The following is a 25491-nucleotide window of genomic DNA, read 5'->3' as shown; positions in this document are numbered from 1 at the left end:
TCCATGACTTTAAAGAAGCCAGCAGGCCAGAACTTTGTTTAAAAGTTTTTATTTAAAAATAAATGTAATTAACATCTGTACATGCTTTAATAAAATAAGGTTTTAAAGAATTATTAAAAATTAAGGAGTTTATAAATTCTAGTGCGACACCCTGTTAAATAGCAATTTGCTGTTTTTCCCCATTTTTTAAGGTAAATTTCAAACTATAAAACAATCCAAGTCAAAACAATCTAGGTGAAACAGTTACACGGCAGTGAGGTGCTCTCAAGATTTCTTTATTTAGATTTAAATGAACTCAGCGAAATGTCATTTTCCATTTTGTCTGCAGCTCAATCCAAGCAGATGGTGCTAAATGGACAAAAGCCGTCTTTCCTAGTTCAGTACGTGCAAATGGGACAGAAAGCAACAAATTATCTCGCAGACAACAAGAATAGCGACCTGCGGTTTTCATTTTTAGCAGCGAACTGATGTAGGAAGGTAGCAGACCGAGTACTGCCTTGTGTATAAATGTGTAAAAGTGCTATTTCCTCAGGCCATCCCGCCTGAGAGTACAACTCACAATGATGAGTCGAGGATTTACGGTTCGTGATGAACCTTAGAGCAGCATGGCACAGTGTCGAGCGACTGAAGACATTTAGCAGAGGTGTTCATGCACAACAAATCTCCATAAACCAGCACAGGTAAAAATGTTGCAACAAGTCGCTTCTTCACACTAAAAGAAAATCAAATTTTTTGAAAGTAAAAACGCAGTTTTAACTTCTTCACAAGGTTCTCCACATGAGGTTTGAAGCTGAGTGAATCATCAAGCAAGAAACCCAGATATTTATATGTGTGAACCTAGGGCTGCTCAATTAATCGAATTTTAATCACGATTACGATCTGAGTTTTGAACGATTATAAAAAACAAAACAAGCCGATTATTTGCTCCTCCCGCTTGCGCTGCCCTGAGATGCAAATGAAGCGCTCCTCCCACAGTGTTGCCAACTTAGTGACTTTGACGCTATTTCTAGCAGCTTTTCAGACCCCCTTCTTGACTTTTTAACTTAAAAGTACCTAGCGAACACCTCAGAAACACCTCTGGTAACCCTTAGCTACTTTCTGGATAACTGTCGTTGACGTTTCCTGCAGGTTAGCTAAACACTCCGCCTGCGCTCCGGAACGTTCTTCAGGACATTAGGAAAGGGAATGATGTAGTGATGTGTCGGTCGCTAAAGAAACGGCTCTCGGAGCCGGCTCCTTGTTGGAGTAACCAGAGTGAGTGACACACACACCGCACCTGCGGACTCCTGAGCCACTAAAAACGGCTAAATGTGCACGTGCGGCGTGCTAAACACACGTGCAGCTTGCCCTGATTGCTGTGAGACCGGGTTGGGGGGTGGGGGGTGCAGCTGTGGTTGGGACAATTATTACATTAACTGATGGACTTGTAAATAAATAGTTTATAAATAAGGTAGAAACAAGTTCCTCACGCTGATAAATAATAACTAATCTCTCTGAGGACACGGTGCTAGTGCACTCTCCTACAGCACCTTGACACGACTCAATAAATGTTATGCAACATTTTGTGAACATCAATTTATTAGCATTTATTTGTTATAAATGCCACTGTATAATTCTTGCTGTCAGTATTTGCAAGATATTGGTATTTGGGTCTGTACTGGTTAGACTTACATGAGTTAAACCAAGGTCTATAGCCCTTGGGTCATAGACTATGAGCTATAAGTATATTGGTCTTTTTATACTGGGAATCAGGAGTTATTTTAGTGATCATCTTGTTTCTTATTTTGGTCCTGATTGTGCCCCGAGCAATTTTATGACTGAATAAAAACAAATAAAATCAACATAAATTGAAAAATCGTCCTAAATAATCGTGATCTCAATTTCAGTCACCATAATAATGATTATTATTTTTGCCATAATCGAGCAGCCCTATGTGAACCAATGCTATTTCTTTCTTCACCCTTAAGCGCAGTCACTGAAGATACCTCTTGAACCTGCCTCCTTGAATTAGTAAACAACATAAGCTTAGTGTTGTCTCCATTGAGAACAAATTTAGGCTGAAGTAGAGAATGCTGGACAGTAACAAAGGCTCTCTGTACCGAATCAATGGCTTGAGTAAGAGTGTCTCCACAGCTATAGATAACTGTGTCATCAGCATAAAAGCGCAGGTTTGCATGCGTCACGTTAAGACCAAGATTGTTAGTGTAAATGATGAATAAAGAGGGCTCAACACAGAACCCTGTGGCACCCCCTTGTGGACTGTAGCGAATTTTGAACAAAGTCCATCTGATTTAATACACTTGAGACCTGTTGGTGAGGTAATTTGAAAACCATCCCTCTGCTTTTCCAGACAGTCCTGACTGGAGGAGTTTAATTCCATGCTGTCGTTCTTTTTAAAACACAGAAACAGTTTTGTTTACCTGTTTTGTCGCTACGTTTCGCCGGCGGCTGCAGGCTTCCTCAGGCTGACGCTGATGGTGGCGCGCCACTTCCTTCTCCGTCAGCCTGAGGAAGCCTGCAGCCGCCGGCGAAACGTAGCGACAAAACAGGTAAACAAAACTGTTTCTGTGTTTTAAAAAGAACGACAGCATGGAATTAGAACCACGACACAGCAATAACACACCTAAGATGGAGGAGTCTAAGTTTTAAAACACCATGATCAACAGTGTGAAATGCTTTTGACAAGTCTATAAAAAGAGACACACAATGCTGCTTTTTGTCTAGGGCAACGACGATATCATTCACCACCTTCAGTGCAGCTGTGCTAGTACCTGACTGGAATTCAGATCAAATACCATTAGTGTTTCAACACAAATAACACAAGCCTGGAAGAGTTCTGCCATGTTGTGGAGTTGCTAATGCTAACAGTTAACTTCTACTAGCTGAGACGTGCTCTGCTCTCTCCAGGACGCTAAATCAACAACAGCCTGCCCCGTTGCAAGCCAGTATGGGTTACTCCATGAATTGTTTGGCTTTTCTAATCAAGCGTTTCCCTGTCTGTTTCCTATCGGCAGCTAAAGCAGGAAATAGGCCTATAAGACTATTTCACATTAAGCCTGCGTGTTAAACCCTGAGTGACTCATCAGATTAAAAAAAAACAAGTAAAAAAAACACAGAGGAACTAGAAACAGTTTATCCTCTTGTATAAAATAGCCTCTTAAAATATACTAAATAGGGGATTGAGGAAGTTGACATCAATCACACACACACACACACACACACACACACACACACACACACACACACACACACACACACACACACACACACACACACACACACACACACACATACACACACACACACACACACACACACACACACACACACACCAAAAGGTTCTCTAAAGATAAACAACTGGTTATTTAAACTTACTCTTGCATTTATTAATGACCACACCATGGTGGTGGTATCCAGCCTGTGGATGTCATTGGAGAAGCAGTCAGCCTAAAATAAAAAAAACAAGAATCTGTTCAGTCCCCTTTCACTCTAGCCCCGGGTTTCCACGGGAGCCGTCAGCAGCGCGTTACTGCAGCAGCACGTCTTGCTCGCGTAAGCTGCTGCTTGGCCCTTCCCACGAGACGCGAAGCAGCAGGGGAGCAGCTGTCACCGACCGAGCACGAAGTCACACGAGTGACTTCGTCAGTAAACACAACAACAAGCAGGAGAAAACTACAACATGGTTTGTGTTTTATGTTCTGTCCGTTTTATAATCGCCAATACGGACCTGAAAAACAAAGGAGACCGCTAGCTAGGTGATAACTTCTCACGGGGCCGCACAGTTAGCAACCTTTTTTAAAAGTAAAGCAACCGGAAGGCAGTACGTTCTTTATTCTGAAAATCTCGGGAGCTTCTCTCCATTTCCGCGTCCGATTTCCTGTCTTTCCTTCCCCAAAAATGTCGAACTTGACCCGTTTCAGAGGCGTCGCGCGTAGAAAATAGAACCGGCGCGTAAAGGCCGCGACATGCTGCTCCTGAGACGCGGCCGACTCGCACTGCTGACGGCTGCCGACGGCTCCAGTGGAAAAGGTTCTGTTGACCACAGCGGTTCCTATCAGCAGCTATGACGTGCTGCTGCAGTAACGTGCTGCTGACGACTCCCGTGGAAAGCCGGGGTAATGCTGCAAGGCAGGCCCAACACTGAAGAGTGATAAAGACTTACCAGCTGTTCATACCCTCCAAATATATACATCGTCTTCCCCAGGACACAGGCGGAGTGGCCATCTCTTGCCCCAGGAACTGCCCCTGAAATCTTGGGCGTGTACCATCTGTGGGTATCTACAAAGCACACACGAGACAAAACCATCACACCCATGCAGACGTTCTAGCTCTCAAACTTAAAAACCAGGTTTAGCTAACACGATCTCCACATCAAACAGCACCTGAGAGGAAGCCCAGCCTGAAACCATCCTTTGACAGCATGAGTGAGACGGGGCTCTACTTACTAACATCAAAGGCATAGAGTACATTGCAGGCCCCCTCTGTGTCGTTACGCCCACCCCAGAGGAAGATGGTATCATCCAACAGCACAGCCGTGTGGCCGTAACGCATGTACGGTACTTCGCGGGCACGTTCGTGTCCTCCTGTCCTCACTGGAGGCAGCTTTGTCCAACGCAACGACACTGAAATACACAACAATCAGAAGTTTGCCACTGCCGCAAGCTTCTTTAGAGGGGATCATCACAACATGTCTAATAAAAATATGAAATGAATGAAAAATTAAAATGGATGTTGGAAAAAATATTTTTACTCGTCTGTAAAAACCTGTGGGAAAAAATGACTTTCATCCCAGATCTCAGGAATAAAAACTAACACAATCCCTGCTGTAAAATCTACATCAAAGAGAAGGAGAACAGTGTGAAGTAGAGAGAAACAATAGTTATGGTGCCGTTTCCTTTACAATCAGCTGAGGGGCTGGTTCCACTGAACTTTCTTCTTCTTAAGAAACTGTAACAGCAGGCAGGATCAAGCTGCCTGAGAAACGGTAAAACACCAAAGAGAGCAGCTGGCTGGCCACACACGGGCAAAAAAAACGAGTGTAAACGGGTTACGAGAAGAAAGAAATGAGCGGTTTTGTAAGGATCAGGGTGGAATGTTTACAGAAAAACACCTGGTTGTCACTTAGCTACTGAAAGACGTCTAACAGGAACTATTTCAGAAACCACATTGGGACGTTTGGAGTTGAACTGCACGTTTCTGCTGTGATGAAGTGGTACAGCTCTGTATGAACTTCCAGTCTCTCAGATTTTAAACTATTTTATCAAAAAAACCAAACAGATTTTTAGAAATTAAAGCTGTGGTTTCTTAAAAACCAAACAGCAGTCTTGAGACTCATGTTTTGATATAAAGTTTTTTTTTAATGGGCTTTTGACACAATTACATAATAAAAATGACATTAGGTGCACAAACTCAGTTGATTTTACCAGTGTGTGCACCTGTTTGGTAATTTGATTGATCGTGTTGTTTTTTTTTTTTACCTGTGTTGAAAACATGCACATCAATTTGACGCAGTGTCTCGTAGTCCTCCCCGGAGCAGTAGCCTCCGAAGGAGTAGACCTTGTGTCCCACCGCCACAGCAGCATGGTTGACTCTCCGCGGCCCTCCTTCTAGGTGCACCGACCAGCGCAACATTCCACGCGCGAGCACCTCTGCGTCCCCGAGTCCTTACACCATCACTTGCTGACCCACTTGGACCCCATCAAAGCTCGTACCATTGAAGCCTGTGATCGAAACAACAGGAGGTGGAGCAAGAAGAGCAAAATGTCACACAGCCAAGAAAAGACCAAAGAGTAACAAACTGTTCTCTTGGCTCGTTCGGCTCTGCTGTTGCTGACGGGCTCGCGAGCCCCAGTGTCTAAGCTGGGAGGGTATTTTAAGAGGTGACTAGACCCACACCTACAAGTTCTTGTTCTCTCTCTTCACTCCTCTTTCAGCACCCTCCCACTGGCCACAAAAGTTGTTTTAGGAACATAAAAGCGCAAATCCAACCCCTAAGAGGAGCATTACAAATGAATGTGTGATGTCCAAGTCAACTCACATAAGCTGAATATTCATTTGACCTTCAACAACTCCAGGTTGAGGAATGGGAACCTATTCCACAGCTGTGGAGCCACGTTGATGTGGATGCGTATGGATCTTCCACACGCTTTTAAGGTCCCTGACAGTATAAAACAAATTTGGTGTAAAATTAGACAATGTGTCTTGTTTTTTGTTGTTATTATTAAGGGAAAATGCAATCATCCAATCCAGAACAAGACTGAATACCAACAGGAGAACATTGCAGGGCATTTGAACACATTTTTAAAGGTGTACCCCACACTTTTTGCTGAAGAGCTCACGCCGCAGAAATCCAATATTTACAAGTTGTTCCTCGTACTAAAGGTGACTAACCTGGATTTCCGGTGATTGCCAAGAAGCACTGTTGCAACAAATAAAATCAACCCAACAACTTGTCTGTGCTTCGCTTAGCACAGACAGAAGCTCAAACAATCCTTTGCTTATCTTGGCAGTTAATTTTGCACGGTTATACAGCTGTGTAATATTAACTGCCTGGAGAGTTATTTGCAAAGTAAAACACCAAAAAAAGGGCATTTCTTAAAAATAGACGCAAGAGATTCAAATTTATTACCAGATGGATATTCCTAATCTGAAGAATAATGTTGACCAAAACAAGATGTGGTATTCAACCTATGTTTGATTCAAAAGAACCTTTTGAAATAAACCTTCATCCTGACGTACGCTGTGCTTGTTTATTTATTCCTTCAGGACTCAGTTACTCACTGACCTTCAACCTTTTGTTTCTCTTAAAAATACCCCCCCCCCTCCCCCCAGCGGCTACTATTAAACTTAGATTCATTCTATTTTAATCCCAGATATTTCCGAGGAGCAACAGAAGCCAGAACAACCTAACCCATGAGAAATATTCGGCTTAATCCACTTTGTTAGGTTTGAGTTGTGTTGCAAACTTTCAAACCTTTAAAGCAAACCAGACGTTTCTGTCACATAAAACACAACAGCACATTCTGTTAACATTAACATGTTAAAGTGCTCAGTTTAGATCCAGAGATAAGAACAGCCTCTACTATGCTGACCTACTGAACAGGTTATTGATAATGTCAGGTATGCTAGCAACCATGACAGTGACATCTAAGAAAACCAGAAACCACAATGGTTCTATAACAAACAAACAAAAAGGCAAATGTAGCACTTATACTGTCAGTTCAAATATGCAAAAGAAGGACACATAATAGCTGATGTACCCAGAGCTGAAGACATAAGAGCTGTAACAGTGAAGACCAGATAACACATCGGCTAACTGGCTAACGTCATCTGTCAGGGGTGGCAGAGAAACGTCATCAAACCGCGAACGTGGCTTGTCTATCAATATAAATTTCGTTATTACAAAATCAGCTGCAGTCTAGCAATCTGGGAGCTCGGTAACCACCCAGCCGTCTGACAGCTAACGCTGAAGGAGAAACTGTTGCTAGCTGAGCTAAAGCTAATAGCTGTTAGCATAAACTGTATGGAAACAACCGGCGACTCTTAGAAGAGCCCCGCTTATTTCGACCCATGTCGAAAACAACAAACGGCTCAATCAAAATGAAGTGTTGTAGATACATAATTTAACTACCTTTAGGTTGAAACGCCAGTGGTTAACTGGTGTTTAGGCAGCAGAAGTATCCAGTGTGGAGATGTCAGAGGGCGAGAGCCGCCGTCAGCGCCCCCTGGCGGATGTTTCCATCTATTTATGTCTTAAAGGGACAGTACAGATTATTTTGAGTCGAAAATAGAGAAAATAAAAGCATTCAGAGTCATTAGACTCAAGTAGAAGTATAGCTACTAAAGTCTAAAGAGACTTCTGTAGAAGTAGAACAATCAAATAAAGCATCTGACTGAAAGTACAAATGGGCTGGTGTTTCAATTGTATTAAAGTATTACAGTAAAATGTTTATGTACAAAAGCTTAAGCCGTCCCACAACCTGTAAACTAACCTGTTTAACTTACCTGGGGTCCATGAATCCCCCCAAGAAGGTCCCCATAAGATTGCAGGGAGACCCCACAATTCTGTCTTTTCTAAGATTGTGAATTTTACCAAGATAATATCTGTAAAATTCAAATAAAACAGAATATTTTGAATCAAAATGAGTAATTATAATGCAATTAGAGTAACAACATGAGTACTTCAGCACGTTAAGGAAGTATTTCTATTTTGTTACTTGGCACTTTTGTATATATCTTATTTTAGAACTTTAGTTTGGTGAAAAAGAAATCAGTGCTGATCAGAAAGATGAGCTAGTGGCCAGTCTGAACCAGTCAAAATGTGTTTTTGTCATTTTAAAAGACAATTTTGTTCATATTTTTAATAAACTGCAGGAATGAATGTTTTGCAAGTTGATTTCTGGGAAGAAAAAAGCTTTGGTATGCTTGTTTGAGGACGTAGTAGTCAAAAGAAAGAAAGTAGCTTCAGACGGCAGGAGTCTTATTTCCTGATATTTGGACATCTTGACTTGGATCGGCTAACAAGAACACAACTCTATCACTGACTCTGTTTACTTTGCTACACTGATGTTATAGCTCCTCAAACAGTACAAGCCTGAAGGAGATTTGCCAGTTAGCTACTAGCCGAGATGTTCTCTGCTCTTTCCTGGATGGTAAACCAACAACAACCTTTCCTGTTGTGAATCAAGATGGGTGAACCATGATTTTTAAGTGACAGCAAAACATAGATCTGTCAGGCTTTTCTGAACTGAGTGTGTTTTCATCGGTTTTCTAACAGAAGCTAATGTAGGTAATAAGGGTAGAAGGCTAATTTCTCATTCAGCCTGCACGTTAAACTCAGAGTGACTGATCATTTCCAAAGATGATACGTTAAAAATGGGTTCTCAGTGAACCTGCTCTTTGAAACAAATGCAATCTTAAAAATTTCATAGCATTTCATGTTAACGCTATTAATAAAGCATTGCATTTATTTATGTAAAATGTTTTCTTTAACATAGAATTGTGTGTTTGCAGCACAAATAGGTTAGAAATTCCAGCTTTCTTTTTCTGGCAGGAATTTCATGATCTTTAGCATCATGACACACACACACACACACACACACACACACACACACACACACACACACACACACACACACAGAATAAGAAACTAGTTTTTCTCTCTTTCAAAATACGGAACTGAAAGTGTTCTAAGATCTGCAACAAGATTAAAACCAAAACATGTTATTAAGAATTAGCCTGTTGAAGCAGCTAATGTTTGAGTAGTTTCAGATTTGTTTTTGCACGTCCAACAGAACACGGCAGTGACTCAGCTTACTGTAATTCGTCTACCATGACTGACGGACAGTTCAGTAACCGACTGGTTCAACCAGACCATCTGGGTTCTCTTGCAGTAACCTTTTCCAACCCTCACTGGCAGCCACTACGCTGATATCAAACTATCATTTTCTATCAGAACAATAAAGGGATAAATAATAATTGTATGGTGTCTAGTACTTGACCCAAAAGGGGAGTCAATAAGTGAGTTTAGGATTAAACTAAATTGTATGTAATGGGGTTGATATAATAAAAGTTTCATGACTTCAGTTTCAAATTAATTCCATGTTTTACATAAAAACATCCAGGTCGGGGGAGAGGTCCTACCTCAAGTGGAGGAGTTTAAGTATCTCGGGGTCTTGTTCACGAGTGAGGGTAGGAGGGATCGGGAGATCGACAGGCGGATTGGTTCGGCGTCTGCAGTGATGCGGACGCTGAGCCGATCTGTCGTGGGGAAGAGGGAGCTGAGCCAGAAAGCCAGGCTCTCGATTTACCGGTCGATCTACGTCCCAATCCTCACCTATGGTCATGAGCTTTGGGTAATGACCGAAAGAACGAGATCGCGGATACAAGCGGCCGAAATGAGTTTCCTCCGTAGGGTGGCCGGGCTCAGCCTTAGAGATAGGGTGAGGAGCTCGGACATTCGGGAGGGACTCGGAGTAGAACCGCTGCTCCTCCGGATCGAAAGGAGCCAGTTGAGGTGGTTTGGGCATCTGGTCAGGATGCCTCCTGGACGCCTCCCCGGGGAGGTGTTTCGGGCATGTCCTGCCGGCAGGAGGCCCCCGGGTCGACCCAGGACACGTTGGAGAGGTTACATCTCCAATCTGGTCCGGGAACGCCTTGGGGTCCTGCCGGAGGAGCTGGTGGACAAGGCCGGGGAGAGGACGGCCTGGAGCTCCCTAATTGGGATGCTGCCCCCGCGACCCGGACCCGGATAAGCGGAGGAAGACGAAGACGAAGACGACAAAAACAAGGTCATTTCTCATGGTCCTGTTAAATTGTAATTGTACAAAACCTCTAAACTGAGGAAACATTTTTTTGTTGAAAATGCTGAAACAAAATCACTTCTGATCAATTAATTAGATATTAATTAATCAATTAGTTAGACAACAATTATTTAATTAATTAATTGAGTGTCTTGAGGGGCTATAAGAAGACACTGTACAAATTAAATTAGCTTTAATTTTTTCAGTGACAATCTGTGAAACTGCTGATTCAGATAAATGAAATGCTGCAGAACTGTAGCTATTAGGAAGGGAAATCTTCTGGTTCATCAGCCCCACCAAGAAATCTTCTCACCAGACTAGAGTTGCACCTGCATCCTGTTTCTCTTTAATCCCTCCTGTAGCAGATCCTCTCAGTTTAACTTAGTTATTTAAGTAAAATGTGTAACTAGTGGATTTCCACACATCATTCCACAATCCACATTAATGTAGTTCACGTGCAGCTGTGGGGCCACATGTCTTCATTTGAACACATTTCAGCTAAATTCCATAAAATGGTACAACTCTGCCACCTGGTGTTAAAACTGGGAACTGTTGCTTTTCTGATTCACTTCTGAAAAAAAACTTTCAACTTTGATTCTGCTGCTGCTTTTGAGATAAAAACTCAAACTGTGTTTAAACACAGTAGAGTTCTGTCTGAACTTAAGTGCAGGATTAAAATGTTTTGTTTTTCTTTAAACTCTGTCTCTGAGGAGCTGGAGCAACCTGGAAACCTCTAGAACTATTGGGTCTACTCACGTGGGAGTGTCTTCTCAGACCCCCGGTTAGCCGTGGCAGACGGCTTCAGTTTTTTGGAATAATGACCAGGGGCCTCATTTATCAAGCTAGCTTACACACAAAACGGGGTCGGAAAACTGCGTAAGCAACTTTCCATGCCAACTTTGGGATTTATGAAAGAGGACTTAGCGGAAAAATGTGCGCAACTTTAAGTTGACTAGGACCTGGCTTACACACATGCTGGACATGGAGAGCACCTGCAGTGCTGCTGCTGAGAAGATACAATTATGAAATCCTGCAGCATTATCACTTGTTCTGCTTCGTTTTCACACAGAACAAGACCCCCCATGGGCACATACACGCGTGCGCGCGCGCGCACACACACACACACACACACACACACACACACACACATACACACACACACAGTCTGAAGCGCAGAATACGAATGCAGAATATCAGCATGGGGGCAGATTGAGACAGAATGTCATGCGTCTGTGACAGTGTGTGTCCTGTCAGTGTGACCTGATTGATCATGCGCCCTGGCTACTTGTACAGGGGAGATCTCCATTTGGGTGACTGGTTAGCACGTGTGACTGTCACCTGGGAGTCTGGGGATCAAATCCTGATTGGACCTTTTTTTTTTAATCTCCGCCACAGATCTCTCTGAAGAACTCACAACATTGACGGCTTCAGCAACGCTGTGCCACTCGGTGGATTTTCTCTTATTTGTTTTGCAAAAGCACTTCCTTTCATTTCTCCACCTCGCCCACAGGTACCTCAACTTCTGCTTCCTTGATCTGCCTTGATCTACGGTCGCCATCGTCATTGGCGGAGCGCTGCAACAGCCAGCTTATGTATATGCATGAAATCCACAAGACACTTTGCACTGTCTATTTATGGCAGTAAGTGGGCGTGGTGAGGGTGGGATGTGACTAAAAAGCAGCTGACAACCTTTCTAGATAGTTTCTGATTTATGAAGTGGAGATTGCGTGCAGCTGTGCGTACTCCATGTTTGATAGATCACAAACCTACTTGGCTTAAGTACTCTTTTTTGTTGCTAAGCTTAAGTACGGTTTTAGTAAGGAATAGGATTCTACCAAGCCCCCACAATGCGGCTCAAAAATTGAAGCAATCCCGGAAGTACAAAAAGTTGCAGTTCCACCCTCATCCACTAGGGGCTGGTGTCAGAAGCAAGCAAATCCTCATTGACTCCCATGTTAAAAATACCAATTTCACCGCAGAAATAAACATGTTTACAGCCTGGTACCAAAACATGTTTTTTGTCTAAATGATCTAGTTTACACTCATGACAACTCTGAGGGGGGTGGATTTTTTTCTCACTCTTCTGTTTAAGTGTATTAAAAGCCTAAAATTCAGTATAATTAATGAGCATCCGACACACGTGACCGCAGAGCTAGCTCTGTGGAAAGGCCTCAGTAGAGCATCGGTCTGGCCTGGAAACTGTTCCAGGATTTTGAGTCTCTGTGTGTGTGTATTCTTGTTTGTATATTTTTTGTGCAATTGTTGGACAAAATGACTTGCTGTGGCATTAATTGCACTAATGGAGCGTCCAAGGAGTCTCCACTTCATTTTTTTCGGTAAGTAAAATTATATTTATGTATTTTAGGTCACTGCCGAGCTGAGCTTAGATTTTAACATGTACTGTTTAACCATGAAATTTAAATGTAATAGGGTAAACCCCAGTGCATTTAACATAATGCTGCACTTTAGAAAATGGGTTGAAATATAACATGTTGGTGGAGCTGGGTTCCCACTATCGGCTTGTGGAGCTCTCGGGAGACCGATGTTTTCCACCCGTTTCTCCCCTCCCCGCAGCTTGGCGCATCTCTGAACGCCGCGGCTTCTGTCTGCTGCGCGGGCTGCCGGCTTGTGAAGCTCTGGATGGAGACCGATGTTTTCCACCCGTTTCTCCCCTCCCCGCAGCTTGGCGCATCTCTGAACGCCGCGGCTTCTGTCTGCTGCGCGGGCTGCCGGCTTGTGAAGCTCTGGATGGAGACCGATGTTTTCCACCCGTTCTCCAATCCCCGCAGCTTGGCGCATCTCTGTCAGATCGCAGCGGCGCTTGTCTGCTGCGCGGGCTGCCGGCTGGTTCTCCCCTCCCCGCAGCTCGGCACATCTCTGTCAGATCGCAGCGGCGCTTGTCTGCTGCGCGGGCTGCCGGCTGGTTCTCCCCTCCCCGCAACTCGGCACATCTCTGTCTGATCGCGGCTTCTGTCTGCTGCGCGGGCTGCTGGCTTGTGGAGCTCTCGGATGGAAACCTTTCCACCCGGTTCTCCCCAGCGGCAGCTCTGCGCATCTCAGATCGCAGCGGCGCTTGTCTGCTGTGCGGCTGCCGGCTTGTGGAGCTCTCAGAGACCTCTGTGTTCCACCCGGTTTTACCCAGCGGTCAGCCCGCCGTATCTTTGGCTCAGAAGCTCTGGTGTTGTGCAGTTAACTCCGGTTGTAGCTAGGTTGCTACCTCCGTTAGCTTAGCTCCCATCTCCGGGTTAGCTTTGGGTTAGCTTCAGGTTAGCTTGTAGCTAGTTCGACCGGGTGTCGTCAGTTGATCCCAGCCTTACAGCCCCACCCTCAGCTCTACCTCTCTTCCCTTTTGTGGAATTATCTGGGCTTGACGGAACCTGTGACACGGTCAAAATGGCGGTGGTGGCCACCTCCCATTTGGCCTCAAAAACGTGTTATTGGAGCTATGGAAATCAATTGTCCAATATTTATATGTCGATGGATTTTACGCAATTTTTGATAAATGAGACCCTTGCAAGCAATCTCTGCTTCATAAATCAGAAACTATCTAGAAAGCTTCTCAGCTGCTTTTTAGTCACATCCCGCCCTCACCACGCCAACTTACTGCCAAGCTGAGGGATGTAAAAGAGTGAGAGCTCGTCTGGGATTTTATTGTCTTTTTATTACACCTAAAACCCGGTTTTACATTTCTTTCATTTTTCTGTGTTTGGACTAACCTTGTTATATCTCTCTTAGAGGTGGAGCAGAGGCTATCATGGCATCCTTTGACCTGCAGGTATTTGTGGAGGCTCCCTCACGCCGGCTGCTGGAGAGTTGATGAAAAAGAGAATGTGGTGATCTTAAGAGACACTGGAGCATCACAAAACTTGATTAAAAGGAAAGTGTTGCCTTTTTCTGAAACTAGCCAAGCTGGCTACTCAGTGATTTTGCAGGACATTGAGATGGGAGCAGTTACTGCTGAAATGCAAAAAAATAATCTGTCCTGTCCTTTAGTAACAGGTGAACTTGTTGTGGCCATTTTGGATGAATTGCCGACAAAAGGGGTTGATTTAATTCTGGGAAATGACACCGCTGGAGGTTTAGTTGTACCTGTTCCTGAGCTCATTCTAGAACCAGAAATTCAAGTGAGTACAGACATCTTGCCCGCTTGTGTTTTGACTCATGCACAGGAAAAGAGGGACCAAGACATCACTCTTGATGATCCCCTTATGTCTGATACAGTTTCCAGTCCAGATACTGCAGATCCTGTATCTCTACAGGTTACTACTGTAAACTTCCCTATAAACTGTGACTTTTTGGTAGAAGCTCAGAAAACTGATATAACTTTGCAACCTTACTTTGCTTTAGTAGGTGTTGGTTCTAAGTCTCCGAATAAAGCGACTACTTATGTTTTAGAAAAAGACACATGTTCCGGTGGTGCGCTCAGCCCTCTGCTAAAGGGGCCGACTGGGGGACAATAAAACAGATTGTCATGCCTGAAAAGTTCCGTGCACACATCCTGTCGTTAGCTCATGAGAGTGACTGGTCGGGTCATTTGGGGATAAATAAAACATATGATTCCATTTTGCACCATTTCTTTTGGCCAGGTTTAAAACGTCAGGTGTATGACTGTTGTAAAAGTTGGCCAAAATGTCAAACAATGGGTAACCCGAACCAAACCATACGGCCAGCACCTTTACATCTGACTCCTGTGATTTCAACCCCCTTCGATCACATAGCCATAGACTGTGTAGGACCGCTTCCTCCGTCTTGAACCGGAAAAAAATATCTACTTACTATCATGTGTTCAGCTACCCATTTTTCCTGAAGCCATTCCTTTGTCATCAATTACTACAGCAAATGTCATAAAGGCCCTAACTGGTTACTTTTCTGTTTTTGGCTTGCCTAGAGTCATCCAGTCTGACCAAGGCACCAATTTCACCTCGCGGATCTTTGCTCAGGTGGCAGAGACCTTGAACATCAAGCACCATAAGTCTTCTAGCTACCATCCAGAAAGCCAGGGAGTAGTTGAAAGATAGCATCAGACCCTTGAGACCATGCTTAGAAAATACTGTTTTACTACAGGCAGGTCTTGGGAAGATGGACTTCCCTTTGTATCATTTTCCACAAGAGACACCCGTTCAGGACTCCACTGGATTCAGTCCTCATCAACTGGTGTTCAGCCACGCTCCTCGAGGCCCTTTAAAGGCCCTAAAAGAAAAGTTTTTATGGCCCGTTCCACTCGCTGGTTCAAGTTTACCTTTGTATTTGGGCTTGTTTCAGAAAAGATTAAGAGAGGCAAATCTCTTGGCTCAACATTTATTTTTAATTTTGCCCCTTTGTCTGGGCCCCATCCAGCCAATCAGGCCCTAGGCACGCGCCTACTTTGCCTTTGCGTTAATCCGGCTCTGTATGCACCCTTACAGGGCTAGTCCATTAAAGCGTGAGCTGATGAAGAATTAAGTAAATTACCTCTTGGAAAATGGCCTAGCGAAGCCCAGCACCAGTTCCTGGAGCTCGCCCTGTTTATTAGAGAACAAACCCGATGGCTTCTATAGGTTCATCACCGACTACCGGAAATTAAGCTCAAAGACGGTACTCGACTCATTCCCTTTGCCTCGTGTAGAGGATGGTGTATACAGTGTTTGTTCGGCCTCCTTCGTCACCAAGTTAGATCTTCTGAAAGGTTATTGGCAGGTGCCTTTAACTCTGTTCGCTTCCAAGGTTTCAGCTTTTGTCACCCCCGACAATCTTCTCCAATATATGGTGCTAACATTCGGTCTGAGGAATGCTTCTGTCACCTTCCAAAGATTGGTGAACCAGGTTTTGTATGGTATTCCTCATTGCGGCGCCTATCTTGATGATATCGTTATCTACACACCATCCTGGGATCTTCACCTTCAGACTTTAGAAGAGAGACCAAAATCTGCAATCCTCACTCTGAACCTCTCTAAATGTGAGTTTGTAAAAGCCACTGTCCGCTTGTCATGCTGCCCCCTTCACAACCCTCGACATCCTCCGGGGGAGGACCACACACCCACTCAGGCCAACCAAACTCCACTACCCAGCATTCCCAGCGCCAGTCTTCCGGCCCACGTCACCCGCTACACCGAACTGTGCTCCGAGTTCCGACCAGATCCAACCCGACCACTCAGCCTGTTCTGACCAGATCACCCTGCTGACTCAAAGCAAGTCAGCTTGTTACCTTTTGGAGCCGCCGTGCTCTCCAGTCATTATATGGCTGACTCCTAGCTCAAACCGCGTGTCAGTCTGCCCAGCGTCAGTCACGCCGCGCTTGGGTTTAAAAACACGCTTCATCCCAAACTCTCGCTCCGGTTCAGCTCAGCTCGAGTCAGGCCTTACAGGATGACTGAGTCTAGTATTGACCCAGCGGAGTTTGAGTCCCTGCGATCGCAGGTGGTCCAGATGGGAGTTACTGTGGGACGCCTAGGTGACAAGGTGGATTCCATAGCCACAGTAGTTCTCCAGCTTTCCGCTGCGCAGCAGACCTCCAGAGAATCGGAGCTACCGATTCTCAGCCTCCCGGAGAAGTGGGACGGGACGCACAGCTCCCCTGAGGGAATGTTCGCCAAACTTGCCATGACTTTCGAGTGTCAGCCCCACTGCTATGCCACAGCCCGCGTGGCGCTACTCACCTCCCTCCTCACCGGTCGAGCTCAGGAGTGGGCTGCAGCCCTGAACAACAAGAAATCAGAGGCCTGCAATGACTATGACGTTTTTGTGGTCGAACTGAGGAGGGCTTTCGTTCCCCCCAGCGGCGAGATATCGACGGAGGCCCAACTCCTTCAGCTCCGACAGGTGAGTCAGACTGTAGCCCAGTACACGTCCCGGTTCCGAACTACGGCTGCCAAATTGCAATGGGGGATGATGCTCTGAAAGCAGTCTACCCTGAGGGGCTCTCCCCTCGTATCAGAGACGTGGTGAGAGGGAGGGAGACCCCAGAGACCCTGAACGAGGCGGCCGACCTCGCTCTTCAGATGGACCTGCATCTTTTTACCTTATTGATCCGCTGAACCGCCTGTAATGACGACCTCAGCACCAGCCCGTCCTCGCCCAGTCAGCTTGTCCCCTGATGAACCCATGCAGCTGGGACACCTGAACCCAGAAGAGAGAGAGAGAGAGACGCTGCAGGGAGGGGCTGTGCGCCTACTGTGGTGCTCCTGTCCCCTCCGGCCGGGAAATGCAGACTCCAAGTAGGCAGCAGCGACTTTAGCCCTGACATGGTCCCTGCAACATTTCCATGTCTATCTTGGCAACAGTAAATTCACCATCACTTGTACTCTGTACTTACAGATCACAACCTGCTGACCTTCCTTGACTGAATGTATAACCACAACCAACGACTGATGAGATGGGCCCTCCTCCTGCAAGAATTCTCGCTAGAGATCCAGCACAAAAAGGGGGCAGACAACGTCCTGGCAGACGCGCTTTTCACGTAGTGTTTTAGTAACTGAGGCTCCTTTGTAGGCATACGGACTTCACTCCTTTGGGTGAAGCTCCCCTTTTTGTTTTGTTAGTGCTGGAGACCATAAAGGTTTGTGTTGGGGATTAAATTTTCCATGTTGGGAACACTCCAGGAGGGGGAGACATTTTTCCCTCTCACTGGGATAGTGTCTAAGCTGCCCACCTTTCCGTCTCCATGAAGAGTAGGGTCGAGTTAGTTGGTTTGTTTTCCAGTAGATAGCGGGAGCTCTCATTGTTCATTTCGGATGTAACAACTTCAGTCACGTCTTGGTCATTTGTTCCTTTAGATGTTGTTTTTTTTTTTGGGGGGGGGGGGGTGAACAGAAGAGTGTAGATGCGGAGGTGTTTGCACTCCTCCCTCTCCCTCCTGTGCGTGCAGACGGTAGAGCCTCAGCTTTTGTAACCTGAGTGGTTTCAGTGCGACTAGTAGACACACCGTAGTTTTGTTTGTCTATAGTGATTTGTCCTCAATTTGAGAGACTCAGCTCGCCCTTTTGGTGGAGCTTTTTGTGTTTATTCTCTAGCTTATTCCTGCCGTACGTGCCAGTGCTTTTTGTTATTAGACCTCGCCTTTGTTATTCGAGACGCGTTGTTTATTATTCCCAGATGTGGATGACCAATTTTGTTTCCTATTGATATTGTTCATTCATTTCAGCCCAGAGAGCTGCATTCTTTTAATAAACTCCCTTTTAAGAGAGCAAACTTGGCTATTTTTCTTTCACAGTTAATTTTCTTTACTCCCTTATTGAACACCATGCTCCTAGTCGAGCTGAGGAATGTCAAACATAATTCTTAGGAATTAAGTCAACCTTCCAATCAACACCTGAGACGTTTTTCTCACTGAGCTGAAATTAAACCAGATCAGAAACCAAACCAGTTTATTTATCAAGCACATTTAATATTCTAAAATGTATTTTTGTGTTTTGTACATTTGACTGTGTGTGTGTGTGTGTGTGTGTGTGTGTGTGTGTGTGTGTGTTCTCGATCCCCAGTGAGTCGTGGAGGATGGCTGCTTATACTGAGCCAGGATTCTCTGGAGGTTTCTTCCTGTTAAAAGGGAGTTTTCCTCTCCACTGTCGCTTTATGCTTGCTTGGTATGAGGATTGCTGTATAGTCACTGACACTAGTCAGTGACTTGATGACATTTGCTGGGTTCCTTATATAGGAAACATTATTTCTGATTGAACTGACCTGAATTGGAATGTTTATTATGTGAAGTGCCTTGAGACGACTCTTGTCGGGATTTGGCGCTATATAAATAAATAAAATGTGATTCCCTCCAAGCAACACAGACGCAAGTGATTTCTTTACGGGTTTATTGGATGTCCTTCCTTTGTGAACCTCTTCTGTCCTTTCATTAGACCTCCCTTAAACCGTGAAACTAAATACAGGATATTACAATTAAAACATATACAATAATGTGCAACAAAATAAAGACAAATAAATACCTCGTTGGCTGTTTTGCTTAAAACACAAAGGGAATCCATCTGTCCTTTAAGTCCTTTTACTAGTTAGTTCTTTAGCAAAGGATTAAATGTTTTCAGTCCATTAGCTGTCTGCTTACCAGCACTTCATCCAGGCTGTGTGTGTTCCTCACACCTGGCTTGTATCATCAAATTAAGGGTGTGGCTGGCAGAGCAGCTCATGTAGCTTTTCAAAATAAAATTACAGGAAACACAACCAACCCAGTGTCTTACAAATGGGAAAATAAATAAATGAAGAAATAAACAGCAACAGCAGTTACAAATTGAATTTAATTGAATTGACTATCTTATGCCGTCGGGATCAATCCCAGTCTACCAGACTAGTGATGGGAATTCCGGCTCTTTTTAGAGAGCCGGTCTCTTTGGCTCAGCTCACCAAAAAGAGCCGGCTCTTTCGGCTCCCCAGTGGCTCCTCAGATTTTCTGTTGCCTAGAGTACATTTATAACCAAAATAATGCTAAACTATATGTAAAATGATTTACTAATGTAAAAAAAATGCAATATATCAAATATTTATCATTTCTATGGATTTCATTACTGAACACGTTAAGAAATCTCCACTTTCCGACTGCTGGTGCTCGTTTTCTCACCGTCGCGCTCTCCTCTCTCTCGCTCGCCTTTTTCCTCCTCCTCATTCCCTCTCGTCTCCCTCCGCCCGCATGTGCTCTGCTGTGTGTCTGAGTCTGATCCTCCCTCTTCCCCGCCCCTACTGCTCTGACAGTCTGGACCATCGACATATATACAGCTGCATTTCTCTCAAGACAGGGAAACTGGTATGCTCTTCATCAGACTTGTGCTGTCCCAAGCTCCTCACATCTGCTTGGTCTCTCCTGAGGCACCGTCTCACACGGCCCCTCCCCTTTAGCACACCGCCATAAACGTGTCAAGAAATACGTACCCATCAGCATCATTTCTCTTTGTGCCAGGAGGCACATAAGGCAAAGACATCATTTTTCCACTGGGATCGATTTCCAGCTGCACTTCTTGTTGAGTTCCATGAACACCATCCTGCTCTGTTTCTCTCTGCCTCAGCCACTTGCCGCCAAGTTGTTTTAGGTTGGCCTCTTTTCCTTCAACCTTCAGGCGCCCAACCTAGAGCCACGGCGCAGTCGCTCGTCTCCTCCTTTCGCAGCACATGGCCGATCCAGTTCCATCTCCTCCTCCTCACCTCATCGCTGATCCTCTCTCTCTGTGCCATCTTTAGCACTGTCTTGTTGGAAACATGCTGTTGCCACCGGATCTTAAAGATCCTCCTTAGGCACTTCGTTTGGAAGGCGTCGAGTTTCTTTCCTTCTCCCTTTGTCAGTTTCCATGTCTCACATCCATATAGTAGCACTGACAGTACGAGGCTTTTGAACAGAGAAGTCTTTGTCTTTTTGCTGATGTCACTGGCCATCCAGATGTTTGAAAGCTGTTTGTGCCTTATACTTGCCAAGCCGACCCTCCTCTTGATATCCGCTGTGCCTCCACCATCTTTAGTGACACTTGCCCCCAGGTATGTGAAGCTCTCCACCTCCTCCACTTCTCTTTCTCCCACTTTCAGCTTATCTTCCCTCTTACTGTTCACCTTCATGATCCTACACTTTCCAGCATTCAGCCTCAGTCCAACTTTAGCTGCATTCTTCTCCAGCCTAGTTGTTTTGTGTTGAAGATGTGCCATTATTGAGGACAGTAGGGCAATGTCATCTGCATAGTCTAGGTCCTCCAGCATGGTCATGAAGTTCCATCTGATTCCGGTTCTTTTACCCTCCACAGTTCTCCTCATGACCCAATCTATCACCAGTAGGAACAAAAATCCTGACACACAGCACCCTTGTTTCACTCCAGTTGTCACTGGAAACCAGTCTGTTATTTCATTTTCATCAATGACGGCGCACTTGATCTTGACCATCTGAATCAGCTTAGGGGGAATTCCATATTGGCGCATGATAGTCCAAAGGCTTTCTCGATGAACGGAGCGTTCCATTCATTGACCTGTTCCAAGATATTCCTAAGAATGAATATCTGGTCTACAGCTCCTCTTCCTTTCCTAAAGCCAGCTTGTTCTTTTCTCAGTGATGGATCAACTCCTGTTTGAATTCTGTTGATCAGGATCTTACTAAGCACCTTGCTGGCCAAAGGCAACAGCGTAACTCATCTCCAGTTCCCGCATTCCTGAAGGTTGCCTTTCTTAGGGATTTTGCAGATGAGCCCTTTGGTCCATTGGGTTGGCACTATTTCTTTTGCCCAAATGATGTCAAGGATTCATTTGAACTCTAAGCTGGTTCGTTCGATGTCTACTTTCAACATTTCAGCTGAAATTTGGTCTATACCAGGGGCTTTTCCGTTTTTAAGGGCCTTCAATGCAGTCTTGATCTCTTCCGTTGTTGGAGCTTTAGTTGGAATATCCAGCTCATCCTGTTCCTCTACCTCCTTTTGTGGTGGTTCTTCTGGTTGCTCCCTGTTGAGCACTTCCTTAAAGTGTTCCTTCCACCTCATTAGTCTGGCTTCCTTATTCTTCAGCAGCTCCCCGTTCTTGCTCCTGACCGCTGCTGCCTGCCTGGTGTTCTGACCTGTTAATTGTCTCACAATGTTATACAGTTCTTTCTGCCATCCTTTCTCCGCTGCCTTTTCAGCTCTCTCTGCCTTCTCTGACATCCACATCCTCTTGTCCTCTCTGACACTTTTTTTCACTTCTCTGTCCTTCTCCCTGTACTCATTCCTCAATTTATTCTTGATTCGTTCTGAGCGGGTACTGTCAGTCTTTGTCTTGATAGTTTTTCTCTCATCGATCAGTTTCCAGGTGTTATTGCTGATCCACGGCTTGTTCTTTCTTTTCCTGAAGCCGAGCACTTCTTCTGCTGACCTAATGTAGGCGTTCTTCAGCTGCTCCCACATTTCCTCTATATCCTCACTTTCTCTCTTGTTCTCCTCCAGCCTACTCTTCACTGCTTCGCAGTATTTCTTTCTTGTCTCTTCACCTCCAAGGCGTTCCACGTCTATTTTCTGTTTGATATTGTTGACCTTGTACCTATTGAGCCGTAATTTGATGCGCGTCCTCACCAGGTAGTGGTCACTGCCGACATCAGCTCCTCTTTGTGCTCGTGAGTCTAGGACGGAAGATCTCCATTGGCCACTTATCAGAAGATGGTCAATCTGATTTCTTACACTGTCATCCGCAGATACCCATGTTGTCTTATGGATGTCTTTATGGGGGAATAGTGTACCTGTGATAACAAGCCCATTTATCTTGCAGAACTCACATAATCGTACTCCATTGTCATTCTGAATCCCCAATCCATGTACCCCCATTGATCTTTCATACCCACTGTTGTCACTTCCAACTTTAGCATTGAGGTCTCCCATGATGACGATGATGTCATTCCTGTTGCAACCATCCAATGCTTCCTGTAGTTCCTGGTAGAACTGTTCTTTCTCCTCATCTTCCTTCTCATTATGTGGGGCATACACTTGAATGATGGTTACTCTCCTGTATCTTGAGTAGAATCTTGCTGTTATGATTCTCTTGTTGATGGGTGTCCATTCCATGAGTGACTTCTCAGCTTGTTGACTCAACATGATGCCTACACCACCCTCATGCAGTTCCTCATCCCCACTGTATAACATTGTCTGTCCTGAAGCCATCCTCACCCTGCCCGCTCCTGTCCATCTGCACTCGCTGAGTCCAAGTACATCCAGCTGGTATCCCTCCATCTCTCTCGCAATCTGCGCCGCCGCTCCACCTCTATACATAGTTCTCACATTCCAATGTCCGATGGTGAGAACATTTTTGGGTGTCACAAGAGATCTTGTTGGACGCTGGGCTTCCCTAAGGCTTTGACCCACCATCGTCATGATGCCGGTCATGATCCCTGCTCCACCCTGGTTGTTTTGCAACATGATGTCCGTTGTTTCTGTAACAGGTTTGTTTTTCCAGGAGTAGGTTGTTAACCTTCTGCCCAACCTCCATGCTTGGAGGACCAGTGGTTTTCTGTTGGGGTGTCCTTCCCCTAGACTGTGTTGGTCCACGTCACCTTGCGGTGTACCCCCCAGCCGCCACCCGGGGGACGCGCCTCATACGCCATGCAGTCCCAGCACGAGGAATATGTACCCAGGTGTGTGTGAATGATGTCACTGACACTAGAATCGAGACAAAAAGATCTGCAACACTAGATTTGAGGTTTGTATCTGTAGAATGAAATGTGTGTTTTGAGAGTTTTGATTTCAAAGTTGTACCTTGATTTTTTTCAATTTGGAAGTCTGCTAGTTACAAAACGAAAGTTTCATGTTTCTGAATGAATGTTTGATATTACAAAATGAGTAGTAAATGTACAAAATAAAAGTTTGATTTTACAAAATAAAAAATACATGTACAAAATACAATGTTCCTGTTACAAAACAAGAAATACAAGTACGAATTGAGAATTACAAGTTAGAAAACTAAAGTTACAAGTTAGGAATCCAAAGTTACATGTGATGAAACATGTTCAAAGTTACAAAACTTGGTACAAGTTACGCTGAATATTGTCCCAATCCTAGCTCCATCGAGGGCAGGGAGCCAATCTGCATTTCAGGCCACACCAGTTGTGTGGCAGGAGAGAGAGAGCCATTCTGAGCAAAAGGCGTGTGTCAGCAACTTTGATGATGTTATAGCAACGTGGGATCCTGTGACGGTTGGGACGGTGAGGGGATGTCTTTTTGGACAGGGAGCCATGAAACCAGATGGGAGATTTGGGGTACTGGATCTTGACATTGTTGGAGGCAGGTCACAGCGTCGTGTGGACGGACCCAGGGGGGTCTCAACCACCAGGTGTTGTTTCCGTTGTTCCTCCCAACTACTGCTGTTTCCACTCGTTCCATCAGACGCTGAGGGGCGGTTCCAGGGTAGAGTGCGATCACCAAACATCAGCAATGGTGTCGTGGACGGACCCTGCAAGCTTAAGGCAGATCGTTTACTTATCTGCCGTCCTTGGTGAGCTCACATGAGGATGGTTCAGTCGTAGTGGCCCCCTCAACAGTTCGCAGCAGTGGGAGGGATGGGAAGAGTGACCTTGATGCCCCATCTGGTAGCAGCACTTGCATCAGGACCCCAATCTCCTTGGTTTCACGGTCTGTGGCGAGAAAGCACAAAAGAGTCTGCGAGATCACTGTGGGATTTGATTTGTCTTCAGCAACAACCATCCAATATTCTTTATAAGCAGTCCTATTTCTGGCTGGTGTTTGCATTCCAGGAAGGACCGAGGTAGTTAGACTGAGATATTCGGCAGGATACCAAACAAATGATTCACCGTAGATGGTCACTATCCCTTCTTACCTAGTTAGGATTTTGCACTTCTGGTACTCTCATCAACTGATGCAGGTAAAGTGGGGGACAGAAGAGTCGGATCCTTTCTCCGTATCGAATGGAGTCAGACAAGGAGGGATTCTGTCACCTGTCCTTTTTAACCTGTACCTTGACGAGCTGTCTGTTACTCTGAATGCTAGTAAGACTGGATGCTTGGTGGGTGACCGACTGGTAAATCATTTAATATATGCAGATGACCTAGTCCTCATGTCTCCCTACAGCGCAGGCCTGCAGCAGCTGCTCAGGGCATGTCCTAAGTATGGTGAGCAATTTGACATCCTGTTTAAGCCTAAAAAGAGTGTGGTTATGATTGCTGCTACTAAAGGGGACCTGAAGCTTAATTTTCCATCTTTTAACTTAACAAATCAGGTCCTCGAAGTGGTAAGCAAAGTAAAATATTTGGGGCACATTTTAAGAAGTGACCTCTGTGATGACGAGGACATTAAGAGGCAATGCGGTAAGCTGTACATGCAGGCTAACACACTGGCACGTAACTTTGGCATGTGCTCAGATCCTGTTAAAGTGTCCCTCTTTCGTTCCTTTTGTACTCCTCTCTATACCGCCCACTTGTGGTGCAACTATAGTAAGGTAGTAATGAAGAAGCTTCAAGTGGCTTATCAGGATGCTTTTAGAATCCTCATGAAGCTCCCTAGATGGACTTCGGCAAGTCACATGTTTGTTGTGAGTAACATTCCTACTTTTCATGCGCTTCTGAGGCTCTTCATGTACAAATTCATCTGCCGACTGAGTTTGTCAGCTAACGCGGTTGTTAGAGCTCTGTCATCTTTATCTTACAGTGACACGAGGTACTCCTCAGTCCTTTTTAAACATTGGAGCAACTGCCTATACGGTTTGTAATTAGAATGTGTTTGTATTTTATTTTTATTTTTATTTTTTATTCTTGTTATGGACATATCCC

The 25491-nt window shown here is 44.9% G+C and overlaps 2 protein-coding genes across 3 annotated transcripts in view; both read right to left on the bottom strand.

Moving 5' to 3' along the window:
• klhdc3 (kelch domain containing 3) overlaps nt 1–7743 on the bottom strand; it is a 49167-nt gene extending 41424 nt beyond the window's left edge. The window contains exons 1-5 of the mRNA XM_054750824.2: nt 7631–7743; nt 5478–5720; nt 4446–4622; nt 4163–4278; nt 3376–3447 (exon numbers count right to left, since the gene is read on the bottom strand). Of these exons, the coding sequence (XP_054606799.1) occupies nt 3376–3447; nt 4163–4278; nt 4446–4622; nt 5478–5631 (519 nt within the window). The 5' untranslated portion in view covers nt 5632–5720; nt 7631–7743. The remainder of the gene's footprint in view (nt 1–3375; nt 3448–4162; nt 4279–4445; nt 4623–5477; nt 5721–7630) is intronic.
• The window catches only part of LOC139062043 (spectrin alpha chain, non-erythrocytic 1-like), a 205023-nt gene that overhangs the window by 161302 nt on the left and 18230 nt on the right, over nt 1–25491 (bottom strand). The gene's annotated exons all lie outside the window — the stretch shown is intronic.

Source organism: Nothobranchius furzeri, chromosome 12 (genome assembly GCF_043380555.1).
Source record: "Nothobranchius furzeri strain GRZ-AD chromosome 12, NfurGRZ-RIMD1, whole genome shotgun sequence".
NCBI lineage: Eukaryota > Metazoa > Chordata > Actinopteri > Cyprinodontiformes > Nothobranchiidae > Nothobranchius > Nothobranchius furzeri.
This window is presented reverse-complemented; position numbering and strand designations above follow the sequence as displayed.